This window comes from Castor canadensis, chromosome 14 (assembly GCF_047511655.1).
Source record: "Castor canadensis chromosome 14, mCasCan1.hap1v2, whole genome shotgun sequence".
NCBI lineage: Eukaryota > Metazoa > Chordata > Mammalia > Rodentia > Castoridae > Castor > Castor canadensis.
In genome coordinates, this window is record NC_133399.1 from 99,300,298 (window position 1) to 99,314,495 (window position 14,198).

The window sequence follows — 14,198 nt, forward strand, 5'->3', positions numbered from 1 at the left end:
GACTAGTACAACCACTCTGGAAAAAAATTTGGAGGCTACTTAAAAAGCTGGACATCGATCTACCATTTGATCCAGCAATACCACTCTTGGGGATATACCCAAAAGACTGTTACTCCAGAGGCACCTGCACATCCATGTTTATTGCAGCACTATTCACAATAGCCAAGTTATGGAAACAGCCAAGATGCCCCAGCACTGACGAATGGATTAAGAAAATGTGGTATCTATACACAATGGAATTTTATGCAGCCATGAAGAAGAACGAAATGTTATCATTCGCTGGTAAATGGATGGAATTGGAGAACATCATTCTGAGTGAGGTTAGCCTGGCTCAAAAGACCAAAAATTGTATGTTCTCCCTCATATGTGGACATTAGATCAAGGGCAAACACAACAAGGGGATTGGACTATGAGCACATGATAAAAGCGAGAGCACACAAGGGAGGGGTGAGGATAGGTAAGACACCTAAAAAACTAGCTAGCATTTGTTGCCCTTAATGCAGAGAAACTAAAGCAGATACCTTAAAGCAACTGAGGCCAATAGGAAAAGGGGACCAGGAACTAGAGAAAAGGTTAGATCAAAAAGAATTAACCTAGAAGGTAACACCCACGCACAGGAAATCAATGTGAGTCAATGCCCTGTATAGCTATCCTTATCTCAACCAGCAAAACCCCTTGTTCCTTCCTATTATTGCTTATACTCTCTCTACAACAAAATTAGAGATAAGGGCAAAATAGTTTCTGCTGGGTATTGAGGGGGGGAGCGGGAGGGGGTGGAGTGGGTGGTAAGGGAGGGGGTGGGGGCAGGGGGGAGAAATGAACCAAGCCTTGTATGCACATATGAATAATAAAAGAAAAATGAAAAAAAAAAAAATTCAGTGTCTGCTGAGGACCCAATTCCTGGTTCGTAGAAGGCTCCTTACTGTGTGAGGCACAGGGGAGCTCTCTGGGGTTTCCTTTACAAGTTCATTAATCCCATTCATGAGAACAGAGTCAACGTGACCTAATCACCTCCCAAAGTCTCTACCAGTTGATACCTTTCCATGGGGCTGGGGTGGGGGTGGGAGGCTAGGTTTTAACAAATGAATTTGGGGAGCATACAAGCATTCAGAACATGTACTGGCCCTTAGACACAAAACTTACAGGTCAAGGTTGATTCTTAGTATCACTTATTTTTGATTTTGCCAATGTGACACTAATCTCTTTGGTGTTTTGCCTTTTATTTCCAATGTCCCCACTCTAAGTCATGCCTTTTAACTAAGATTTTGACTTGTAGTTTTTTTTTTTTTCCAAGCTTATAAAATTAGGTCATTGCTTTGAAGATACTGCTTTCTTGATTCTACTTAAGTTTTGACTTTCTGGGTGTTCAGTGTTGAACCAGGCAGGCTTTGGAGTAGGGAGTAGAGGCAGCTGTGGGGAATACGGGATTCTTGCATTCAAGGGTGGATAATCTGAGTTAGAAAGTAAAGCATAGATGTTTGTCTAAGATAGTGAAAAATCACATCTTGTTATGCCCCAGACATGTTCACCACAGGAATTTGGGGAAGGATGTTTGCACTGTGGTCTATGAGGTCAAGGAAAGACTCGAAGCTGGAAGGGACCTCAAAGAGTGACAGCACAAGGCTCGAGTCCAAGGCCTGGCCTACCACACACTTGCTCTGTGAGCATGGGCCAGTTCCCTTACCTGGCCCACCTGCTTCTTAACTGCCAGGATGCTGGTCCTGTTTCCGAGTTTCACCACCCTGTGGCTGAGGATGGATCTAGATATGCTAAGATAGGAATTCCTCAGCCCTTGGAGCAGCCAGTTGTGGCCTAGTGGCATCCAAGAATGGTGTCCCTGCCTTAACGGGGCAGCAGCTGGAGCCATCCAGGGTCAGTGGCTGCCAGCTCTGAGCAGTCATGCAAATATTGTTTTCTGGGTGAGCCAGGACATGAAAAAGTCTAAGAAGGATGAATTGTAGGTTTCACTCATCTGCATAATGGAGATGATAAGAAGCTGCTCACTGAATAGGATGTGATTGTGGTTATTAGAATTCGAGTAGACAGCAAGTGAGTGAGCAGTGATGCCCACATTCTGCATTCATCTTGCTTAGTGTGACATTCGGGACTTCTCACCCACCAACACCATGTCTGACCACTTCCTTGTCTGTCCCCTTGAGGATGTCATCTAAGCCAAAACATAGCCCTTCCCCACATCTTCCTCCTCTGCTTTTGAAGTCCTCTTTTCTCTTTGCTGCATTCCAAATCCTTCCCTGTTTTAAGGCTTAGATTCACATAAGCTTCCTGCCTGAAGCTTTTCCTGCTGGTTTACACAATGTTCTGTGCCAAGCCTCTTAGTCCTCTATTGGGTGGCTTCTTTTTTGATCTTTCTAAATGTCTATAAGGCAGGGACACCCTTTTTGGATGCCACTATATGTTAAGTACCTTGATTAATTTTTTTTTTTTTTAGTTTTGCTCTTTCATTTCTTAACTGAAAAGAATGGGTTATTGTTCCATTTAGTACATAGAGTTATGTTACTGTTCCTTTGTATTCACTGTTGAGCAAGCACTGATGATCACATTTACATAGTACGGTCCTGAGACAGGCTCACAGAGCTCTGTGTACACATGTTGCCTGAGTGTTTGCTGTGGATATTTGCTGTTAAGTTTATCTGGTGTTGGTCCAGAACTTATGGTTAGTCCCTAATGTCTTATCTTCTGCAGATGACATGTGAGAAAGTCCTTGATCTGATGTGCTACATGGTTCTCCCCATTCAAGATGGAGGCACATCACAGGAAGAACCTTCAAAAGTGAAGCCAAAATTTAGAAAAGGTACAGTGCTGATGAGAGAGTGTGTTACAGTTCCTAATGAGATAATTCCATTGTGATTTGCAGGGCTTGACAAAATGGTTCTTGTAAAAATTTTTCCTTGGTTCAGACTTCATAAGCAATTGTAAATCTTTCTTCCAAAGCTCTCTTCACTTCCTGAGTTTGTCACCTCCTTAAATATCAGTGAACTCTTTCCTACCTGTCAGTTTGAAAAAAACTTGTAGATGTGTAAGTAAGAGTATCTCTTAGCATATCCTTCTTGGACTGTTTTTAGTTCACCTCAAATTTCACACTGCTTGAAAACATTTATAAGTAATCTAAGTTTCTGCCTCAGAAGTTAGAAATAGATAAGCAAATTAAACCTGAAGAAAGTAGAACACAGGAAATAATAATGCTTAAGAGCAGAATCAATGAAATAGAAGACAAGAGAAAATCAGTAAAGCAAAGGTTTTTTTTTTTTTTTAATATTTATAAAAGTGACAAACCCCTAACAAGATTGATCAAGAAAAAGGTTGACACAAGTTACCATATCAGGAGTGAAAAAGCAAATGCCATCCCAGATCCTACTAAAATCAAAAGCACAGTAAAAGAACCTAAGTGACAAACTTTATACTAGTGAACTTAACAAATTAGCTACAGTAGAAAGGTCCTTAAAAAGCACACAAATTATCAAAACAAACACAAAATAAAACAGAGAATCTAAATGTTCTTATAGCTAAAAAGAGACTGCATTGATATCAAAAACCTTCCTGCAAAGAAATTCTAGGTCCTAATGGCTTCACTGGTGAATTTTATCAAGAATTGAAGAAGAAATGGCACCAATCTGACACAAATTCTTTTAGGAAACAGAGGAAGATTCCCAACTCATTTTTAAGGTTCACAGAACCCTAATAGTGAAGTCACACAAGACCTTTTCAGTAAGAGAACATTGACAGCTGGTATTCATCATGCACATAGATGTCAAATACTTAATGGAATATTAACAAGTCAAATATAGCAATATGTAAGAAGGATAATTCATTATGACCGGTATCCCAGAAATGCAAAATTGGCTTAACAAACAAGATTCAATGCAATTCGTAACATTAGCAGATTAAAGGGAAAAAAAAATCATGATTATCCTAATAGATACAGAATTCAATAATTCATGATTTTTAAAAAATCTTAGCAAATTAGAAAAAGAAGGAAACTTCTTAATGCCATACTTAACTGTGAAATATTGAATGCTCTTTCCTAATATGAAACTAACAAAAACTTAATATCCAGAAGATTGAAAGAGCTTCGGATCAGTAAGAAATAACCAACCACCCTCTCACAGGAGAATAAGTAAAGGATATGAACAACAGATTGATAAAAGCAGAACTCCAGATGGGCAAAAACCATTTGAAGAGATTTTCTGCCTAATGTAAACAATTCAGATTGAAACAATAAACTGCCATTTCACACACATCAGAAATCAGAGTGGCAGTTCTGGCTCTAGGTTGGAACATGAAGGGACTCACTATCCACATGCGTCTGGAAAGTGTAAATCTGTACACCACTTGGAAACCAGTTGAACATTACTAGTTGGAAATAGCCTTACTAGTCCAGTTCCTTGTCCCATACGTTTCCTTGTTGCTCTGTGTCTGAGATCAGTGTTTTTCAAAGTGTCATAAGTGTCAACCAGAAAGTTTAATTTTTAATAAATTTAATGTTAGATTTTTAAATGATTGCATTTCATGTTGAAAGTGTGAATATTACTTCATGAACCTTTTGTTTTAGATATGTAATGTGTGTTAAGTGTGTGTACAGGATCTCCCTATAAAAATGTATTTCTTGTTACTTCTTGCCTCTGGATAGAGGAGCATTTAAGATATAAATAGCATAGACTATAAAGGAAGAGACAGATCTTGGTTTGAAAGCCATTGCTTAATATTTTTCCTACATGTGCATAGGAAATAATGTATAAGAATGTTTGTTTCAGCATTGCCTTTAATCGTGACACATTAGAAATCTCATCTAGCATGAGAATGAGTGATTTAGGGGAACAACATACTACATAACAGTACAAGTGAATGAACTAGAACTACTTTCATTATTGGTAAATCTGAAACAGAAGGTTGTATACAAAAATCAATTTGTTAGAAAGATACATGCAGTGTATCCTTCTAGTAGACTAAATATAGTAGTGTAGTATAGTTATACTAGACTGAAAACCGGCAAAACATTCCTCTGTGCTGTTGATAATCACAAACTTATATGGCAAAAGCACACAGATTAAATAGGAATAATAATGACATTCAAAATTATAGCTGCCTCTGAGGAGGGAGGAAGACAATGGTATCAGATGGATACTCGAGAGCCTTCCACTGATTTTGTGGTATTTGTATTAAAATCGTTTAAAAATTACAGCAAAATCTTAGCATTTTATGAAGCTGTGTGGTAAGCATGTTGGTGTTTTTAATATTCTCTTTACCTAATTTTCTGTGTATTTGAGATGTTTTATAATAAAAAGCATTTAATAGAGTTTAAGAAAGAGGATTGACAAATGAAATCCAGAGACCATCCAAAATCAGTTCCACCATCACAAAGGGTAATTGTGCCTTAACTACAATAGAGATCATGTGATTATGGCTTATCCTTTTTTGGGAGCAGGGGGACATCCTGAACATTTACTTTTCAGTGTGTTGTTTTCTTTGATATTGACATGACATAACATTGTGGACTTGTACTAGGTTCGGATCTGAAGCTTCTGCCCTGTACCAGTAAGGCCATCATGCCATACTGCCTGCATTTGATGTTAGCCTGCTTTAAGGTAAGCTTGAAAGTGTTTAGCATGAGAAGCATTTGTTTAGAAATTAAATCCTGATGACCTGCAGTGACTTGAATCAAGATCTCTGTTAATTGTGGTTAATTTCATACTTTTAAGAAGCACATAGGTATAGTGAGAAAAGCACACAAGCTAGAAATTAACAAGTGTCTTTTAAATAACAACTGCAGTAGGCAAAAATGGTGGAAAATTGTCCCCAGCCTCAAGAAGTTTGTGAGTAATAGTGAGACAAATATGCAAATAGCCTTGCCTATAGTAGGGTGTGGTATTTTAGGAATCAGTTTACAGTCAGAATTTGTTAGCTACAGAAGAAAGGAATGCACATCTATGTTGTGTTCATAGATGGACAGCTAGTTCATTATAAAGATATGTTGGGTGAAAGCCTTGTAGATGTGAGGATCAACAGCAAAGGCCCCCAGTGCTGTCTGGGAGGGCTCCAGGATGGTGGAAAGACCCAGGCTCTGGGCGGCAGTGGGACAGAGCCTCGGGAGAGTGAAGATTCATTATTCATGTGCAGGAGAGGCACACTATTGAGTCTGTGCTTGAGACAGTAACTCCCAGACTTATCTCCTCATCAGAAGCACTTGAAGTATGATTTTATGTGTAGTTGCTCATCTAAAACAAAAAGCCATTTCTCTGGTCACTTATCTATAGTGCCTCTCTTTCTCCCAGTCCCACGTTCTCCTCAAACCTCCCCATGACCTCTTGCCCACCTTTTCCACTCAGAATCATCCTCTTAAAGGATGGCTCCAAATTCTTTCCTCTGTTATGTGAGACTCAACTTTCTCTAGCCCTGAGTCCCAAATCCAGAGCTCCAGACTCGCCCTGTCTGTGCAACGCCCCTGCGGAACCCCCACAGGCTCCTGGTGGAAGCTCTTGGCTTTACTTAGGAGCCACATTTTCTGCTCTAATGTCCTTTTCCACACATTCGGGTGGGAAGGTTAGGAAGTGATAATTGCTGTATGTTAGATTACACTGATTTCCTTTCCCTTCTTGTATTAAATCTGTCTTGCAGCTTAGAGCTTTCACAGACAACAGGGACGACATGGCACTGGGGCATGTGATCGTATTGCTTCAGCAGGAGTGGCCACGGGGAGAGAATCTTTTCCTGAAAGCTATCAATAAGATTTGCCAGCAAGGAAATTTCCAATATGAGAACTTTTTTAATTACGTTACTAGTATCCTTTCTCTAGTTTAAGTATAGAAAATTCTGGGTTTCTCAAATGAATGTATTATACAAAAATGAATGAACAATACTGGTTAGCAATACAAGTTTTTATTATTGGGGGAAAAGAAGCAGGAATGATGATTTTAAAGTGGAGCTGTGGGGCCGGGTAGATTGGTGCATGCTTGTAATTCTAGGTACTCAAGACAAAGAGACTGGGAGGACTGTATTTCAAGGCCAGCCTGGGCAAAACCACAAGACCCTATCTGAAAAATAAGTGAAGCAAAAAGGGCTGGGGAAGTATAGCTCAAGTGGTAGAGTGCCTGCCTGGCAAGTCCGAGGCCCTGAGTTTAAAAAAAAAATGGAGTTGTAGTAGTTGGTCTTAGAAAAGTCAACTGAGGCTTTGAAGACATGACTCAAGGAATCAGCAGTGCTGGCAGCCCTGCTCCATTCCCACTTGTAGCTAACTTGTGAGAGGGTACCCAAGAGGCTGAAGGAATAGCCCCAGGTTCTGGGCAAGCCGAGTAGCTGGTTTATGCCATAGAATGTAAGAGTTCCTTGGCGGATCTGTGGAAAGAATGTCCCCTATGGCCTTTCCTGGGACATGGACTGTCTGCTGGGATTAGTTGTTAGCTCAGCAGGCCATAGCTGTCATTTGTACCAGTGAGGGGCTGCTAAGGTGCTGCCTGGCCCAGAGCTGCTTTACGTGACGGGCAGCGTATTATTTCACCGTTCATGGAGGTGTGGTTGTTAATATTTCACTGTGTGTCTTAACGCAGTACTTTGAGTGTAGGGCTTGTGCTGTATTTTCCAAGTACTCCAGAACAATAGCTTTTAACCTCTTTTGGAAAGATACTTTTGAGAATCTAATGGAAGTTATACAACTCTTTCCCAGAAAAATGTGTATATGAATGTCATCACCATCAGGAGTCACAGAAGCTCCTCCCCTGAAGAATCTAGAAACTTTGCACACTAGCTATGAAGAAGCAGTCTTAGCTTTATTTTTAGTGACTCATATTCTAAAACCCCAGACAGTTCTCTTCCACACCCACTACTTGTTTGATTTCTTGTTAAGAAAAAATAATTTGCTCTTATGACCATGATGTAGAGTTTGTTTAATTATGTGCATTATAGGAAGAATATCTTATCCTAATATCCTTCAGCCTGACAGATTTTTTTTTTCTTTTCTTTTGTGATGCTGGAGATGCTGGGCAAGTGCCCTACCACTGATATGGGTCCAGCCCAGCAGACCTTATGCCAAGAGTTCACTTTGTGAGGTAGTTTGGTTGATCTAAGAATCCAGGGTTTTAGAGCCATATAAACCCGGGTTCAAATACGACTATGCAGTTGTAAGATGGCAATGGCCAAGAGCCTGTTCCTTACCTGGGAGAAGAGAGCACCTTGTTCTGTGTTATTGACCTGACTCTAACCTGCAGATATTGATATGCTGGAGGAATTTGCATACTTAAGAACTCAGGAAGGAGGGAAGATCCATCTGGAGTTACTCCCCAATCAAGGAATGCTGATCAAGTAAGCAGACTGTCTTTTGCTCTTCTAAGCTTTGTGCTCACCTTTCATGTGCTTGTCAATTTTTGTAACTTTCAGAAATTTATAGAAAGGAATCCAAACCTGGTTCCTTTATGATAGCTTCTCTTTTCCAAAATTTGCAGAGTCTTAAATATTTCTGATTATATATAAAGAGCTTTTATTAAGAGCAAGCTTACTTAAAGTTGTGCTGGATTAGGGAAATTCATTAAGAAAAATGCAGATTTTATTTATAAACTATACTTGAAGCCCTCCTACGCACTCCTCATTGCTCATATCACACAAAGTGAAGTAGCCAGGCCAGTGCCTGCAAGGATACATCTACCCAAGGCGTGCTGGGGGAGTGCTCAGTCCCAGGCATGCCCGAACCCACAGGATGGTACCGAAATTCTAGGTTGGCCCAGATGAAAATAAGAAGCTAGTGACCATTTATGATTTTTAAATAACTCACAAATCTTGCTTCTTTCCTCAATCCTCACTGTGGTTTGGGTAATCAGCCCTCTCTGCTGTAAGTGCCACGTGCGGTTTTATTTTCATATTCCTCCTTTGCTTCCTGCATATTCAGTGTGTCTGTAAATCTGTTAGAGCTATTACAAGAGACTGAACTCCCAGTGGGAAGGAAGTATTGTTAGGGCTAAAAACATTTCTCTTTTTCCCTCAGTTGTAGAATAAGCAAGTTTTCAGCTGATAAAAGCAAAAATCCACATCTCGTTCTATCTTTGCAGGGTTTTAGAAATGCTGAGGGAGGGAAGGAAGAAATGTTCATTCTGGATTTCTGTGACCTCAGTGATTTGGCACATAGCAAACATTTGTTTTTTATACCTTAGCAAGAATAAGGTCTTGTGGAATCCATCCTAAAGAATGTAAAGATTAAATGGTTTTATACTCCCCTTCATCTTGTAAGTTATATCAAATATTTTAAACATTTGAAAGAATGAATTCACTGTTTTTGAAAACATGAGGCCCTTCATAGACGAGGTTGCTTAAGATGACTAGACAGCTCATCTTCCCATCTTGTTGACTTCCTAAGATTACAAGTCAAAACTGGGAAAAACAACTACATGGTTCAAAATATTCCTAACATGTGTGAGAATAAAGATTACTTTTTGATATGAGAGCCCCTATAGCCCCTTTTCTGTTATGATTTCTAGGTTTTGAAATTGAATATACAAACATATACCTTTAATAAAGCTTTTTAGTTCATCAGTAATCACCATATCAAATTGTCACAATGTAGTGACAGCTTTAGTAGAACCAAACTCCACCTTTGGAGGATTAAACCTACAGAAGATTGTCACGTTACCTGTTGTGGGAGTGTGAGAGAATGGCTTATACAAACTCCTCAGTTGAACTTCAGACTTTATTGAACTGAGCCTTTCTTCTTTTCCCAGTTTTTCTTGAGCTGAACAATATCATGCCTTCATGACAGTCCCTACGACATGGAATTTAAAGCAAGGGTGTGTCGGATTCCCAGATAAGAAGGGGAATGTTTGCATAATAGGTGCCTATCCTGAAGTTCCACGCTTTGGAGGGGTAATTCTAGGTTCTCCCACCTTGATGAGTCTCACCTAAATTTCTTTGAACTTCCTATAGGAAACCTGCTGTCTTATTGGCTGGCAAAGAAGACTAGGTACTGCTACCTAGTGATCTGGCTTGTAGAAGTTTGCCCAGGGTTCTCTGTGGGGTCTCAAAGTGAATTTGAAACCTGTATTTTAGATAACGTATACCTAAACTACAGCAAGAGAATCGAACTGCATAAGACAGAGAACTTTTACTAATTGAGGTGTGATTAGACTCTTGAATAAAACTATCTATATTCCTTTTCCCTTTGGGTTCCAAACAAATTCTCTGAAGCCATTGCAGACCTTTTGGGTGGTCCCTCCAGATGAGTGGCAGAGATGTTGTGAGCAGTGTACAGCTACTCCCCTTGGGGTAAGGTTGTGAGTCCGTCCTAGTTGTGGTATCTCGGATGCGAGCAGGTACAGTACAAATACCACGGCACCTGATGCCTGACCAAATGGAGAGATAAGCTCTTCATTCATTACAGACATTTTGCACTGATGTGTTTTAAAATAGAGAAATGTTTCTACTGATATTTGCAGTATCTTAGTTGTATTAGATTGAATTAATCTACAAAGTGATTATATTCTGTGACGTGGTTACCAGCTAATACGCTAAATATCTTTGTTCCAGAATTCTGCAAAACCATGGGTCCCAGACTTTTTCCTTGTCAGTTACTTTTCTCAATACTTGTTTGAACTTCAAACTCACCCTTTCTTTACCAAAATCATTGCCAGCCCCTCTGGTCCTCCCAGTTTGGGGCTTTAGTCCTGCCACAGGTTGTTTCATAAAGTCACCAGATGTGTTTCTGGTGCTGGTGTGGGTGTGAGAGCAGTGCAGAGTAAAGGAGGCTGGATTTGGAGCTGTGTCTTCAAATTAGCCCCCTTCCCACTGCCATCTAGTTGCCTTCCTGTTCCTCACGGATGGCTTTTTTATCCCAAATCTCCAGTGGGCTGAGCTCTGGGACCAGGAGCTGAGATGCCTCTGGACTGTCCCCAGTAGCAGGTACAGTGAGCTCGCTAGCTTCTCCCTATCCCCTGAAAGCACACCACAGCCAGGGGCTTGTCGAGGTCGAAGTTTCTGTACAGTCCGCTTCCAGTCCTGTGTATCTTCTCCGGAGTGTTGTTTTGCAGTGCAGGGTGAGCTGGTGTGGGTGTTTGAATGCTGCTGTTTGCTGTTTTTTAAAGGCCTTCTAGCCCTCCCATGGGGTTCCTGCAGCAGGAATTCTTACCTGTGCTTCAGCCCAGCGTACAGACTGCTGACAGGTACCAAGTGGAAAACACCTGCTCATAGTGTGCTGTTTTGTCGACGTGTTTTACTGCCATGGCGCTCAGCGCTCTGTTCCTCAGTGCTCTTTTTCATGCTTTTTTTTTTTTAATTTGTTCTGCATTTCTTGGCAAACCATCTGGTTGTAATATTGTAACATTTCTTATTTTTTTCCATAAGTTGCCAGTGTGTTTGTGTTGAATTTAAAAATCATTATGGATCTGGAAAAAAAATGAAAGTTTTATAAAATTGTATAAGATTAAGTGCACAATAGATTAAGAGCTAAACTACGATTATGCTTCTGTTTCGATGAAAGAAGGCTTTTTGTCATAAATATTTAAGGAGCTGAAGCTTTTACTCTAGGTAAATTTTGATTTGTGGATTTCCATATTAGTGACCAGTGTCGTTTGATCTAACTAGGCATTGGTACAGTTTTCTCCTGCCACTCTTGCTGTTTTTCCAGACCTTGCCTTTCTGAATTGAAAATGTTTGAAAGGCTAAAGTGATGCCATGTTTATTAGCTAGTTCATCCTGTTCCTAAGCCATAAGGGCTCACTACAGCCATGCGCCATTTAGCGATGGAGATACTTTCTGAGAAATGCATCATCCATAAGCAGTTTCGTTGTCATGTGAACATGGTAGTATGCATTTACACAGACCCAGAGGGTATGACCTGCTACATATCTAGGCTATGTAGGACCAGCTTGGTCCTTTGTTGACCAGAACACCGTTATATGGCGCACGACTGTAATTCTCATCTTCATTCAAGCTTCTGAGAGGGGTATAGGCTCTAATGGAAATGTAATTGAATTGTTGTGTTCTATGGAAACAGTTACCACTGGCCATGACCAGCAGGGTGTGACATTTAATTATATTTTCAGTAGTAATAACAGGAGAGAGGTTGCCATTGGCTTACTGTCTGAAGATGCCGGTACCTCTCACTTGGCCCACTCTGAGGTTGCAGCCTGGGACCCAGAAGAGCAGTATCTCAAGGCAGTGTAAAATGGTCTACATCCACTCCCACCAGGACTCAGAGCCTCACCCTCTCCGACACTGTAACTTACTGTTGAGCTCACCAGCCACACTTGAAATGTCCACAGAGAACTGTGCATTTACTCCATGGTCCCATGTTTCTGTAAGACATCTGTGGCCACTGTAGTGTTCTGTAGTATTTTTACCAGTCTAACACAGCCTGAATATTTTTCTATTGCACTTCAATTTTATGACTCCTGTTGTACTTACTTTATATGATAACTAATGTTTGAAAGCAGAAACACTTTAGGGTGATTTCAACAGTTTTATTTATGCCCTGTACACAAAATTCTAATGGTCAAACCTTGTTCCTTTTTCTGAGGGAGCTTAGGCAGTAGGGGAAGGGAACAGAGGTGACTTTTGTTTATTTAAATTGACCACATTACCAAACTAGTAGCTCAAATTCCTTTCCTCTTAATTGAGCCCACTGAGTTTTGCTGGATTTTTCTTTTCCTGTCTTGGTTTTGTTGATCTAGCTTTACCAGGATTTCATTTGTAATTTCCTTTCCTAATGCACAGCAATTGGGGACACAGACACATCTTTGCTTGTGCTCCCTCTGACTCTTCCACAGATGTGCAGGTCCCCTCTGAGCGCCTGGACAGATCTGCTCTTCCCATGCACAACTTTGCAGGCTGCTTGCTCCTCAGCAATGGTTCTGCTTTTCTCTCCCAACCTGTACCACGTTCTTGTTCAAGACCCCTGAGTCTCCCTGATTTTTCTCTGACAGATCAGAGTCTGGATGGGTGCAGCACTCATGGGAGCCGCCCTATTCTGGAGCCACAACAGAGACAAACTCTTGCTTAGGAACCCAGCAGCTGTGTGCAGAAGCCCAAGACTTTCTGGGCTTTTCAGGAGCCACTGTTGCGGCTCCCCTGGCAAGAACTCTCCGTGGTAATTGGTGTATTCTGGTCCCCCTTCTTGTTGCTGACTCGTAAGGGTCTTCTGGACCAGCTGGACATGGGCAAGTTGTGGCCAGTGAGGATGGGACCCATTGTGTCCCAAGTCACTGAATTACGTACAGCAGTAGGAATGCACAACATCAGAGCTTCAGGAATTCAGAGAAAAGCAGGAGGTAATTTAATTAACACATTTAAAATATCCTTACGTAGGGCAGGAAGGGAAGAATGGGCAGGAATGGTTTGTTGCTTGCAGCTTTTCTTTTCTATATAGGCATTTGGTTTAAGTTTCTTACTTATTAATTAAACTTAAATATGAGGAAGGCTTTATTCCTACCCAGGTAACACTGGTCCATGATTCTGCTGCTAACCGTAGTCTCTGTTTGTTTCCCTGTCACTGACCTCAGGCACCACACGGTCACTCGGGGCATCACCAAAGGCGTGAAGGAGGACTTCCGCCTGGCCATGGAACGCCAGGTCTCCCGCTGTGGTGAGAATCTGATGGTGGTGCTGCACAGATTCTGCATTAATGAGAAGATCTTGCTCCTCCAGACTCTGGCCTGACTATAGACCTCTGTGCCACAGGCAGGTGTCAGCTGTGTGATTCTGAGGGAGGACACAGCAGCCATGAGTGTTGCTGTTCCATTTCTCAGGAGGAAGGAAAACACCAGGGTTCTAACTCCTTGGTTGCTTAAAAGTAGTTCCCAAGAGTGTGAGAAGCTATTTCTATTTTTAAGAGTCCTTTCTGGCAATTTTTGTAAAAGGAAAGTCTGTTTTGTAAATAAAAATTGTTTTAAAATTTGAAGTTTAAAAAATTTTATTTTCTTGCAAGTTTCTAAATGAGAGTGCATTTTTCTTCTAATTTTCTAAGCATACAACAAGAGGGAAACCCAACATAATTGAATTGAGTGATAAATTTTGTTGTGTAGAGACTTTAAAAAGACATTGCCTTCCATGATCTTTGGTAAGTATTTTATATATATATATATATATATATATATATATATATATATATATATATATATATATATATTTGACCTTTTCATTTAGAGTTTTAAAACCAAAAAGTTTTATGCACAATTGAACTTAATCCTGTCCTCTTCCCACTGACAATC

General features: G+C 40.5%; 1 protein-coding gene across 11 annotated transcripts in view; it reads left to right on the forward strand.

Annotated features, from left to right (window-relative positions):
- Positions 1 to 13,898, forward strand: part of Ints10 (integrator complex subunit 10) — a 37,101-nt gene extending 23,203 nt beyond the window's left edge. For 5 of the 11 annotated variants that reach the window (XM_074055114.1, XM_074055115.1, XM_074055118.1 and 2 more), the window contains 7 exons: positions 2,704 to 2,812; positions 5,524 to 5,603; positions 6,634 to 6,796; positions 8,220 to 8,313; positions 10,183 to 10,260; positions 11,076 to 11,153; positions 13,491 to 13,898. In XM_074055114.1, the coding sequence (XP_073911215.1) occupies positions 2,704 to 2,812; positions 5,524 to 5,603; positions 6,634 to 6,796; positions 8,220 to 8,313; positions 10,183 to 10,260; positions 11,076 to 11,153; positions 13,491 to 13,647 (759 nt within the window). In that variant the 3' untranslated portion in view covers positions 13,648 to 13,898. Of the gene's footprint in view, positions 1 to 2,703; positions 2,813 to 5,523; positions 5,604 to 6,633; positions 6,797 to 8,219; positions 8,314 to 10,182; positions 10,261 to 10,837; positions 10,894 to 11,075; positions 11,154 to 12,914; positions 13,260 to 13,490 lie in introns of all 11 variants that reach the window. The other 6 variants (XM_074055116.1, XM_020183588.2, XM_020183583.2 and 3 more) reach the window with 4 other exon arrangements.
- The last annotated feature ends 300 nt before the right edge of the window (positions 13,899 to 14,198 follow it).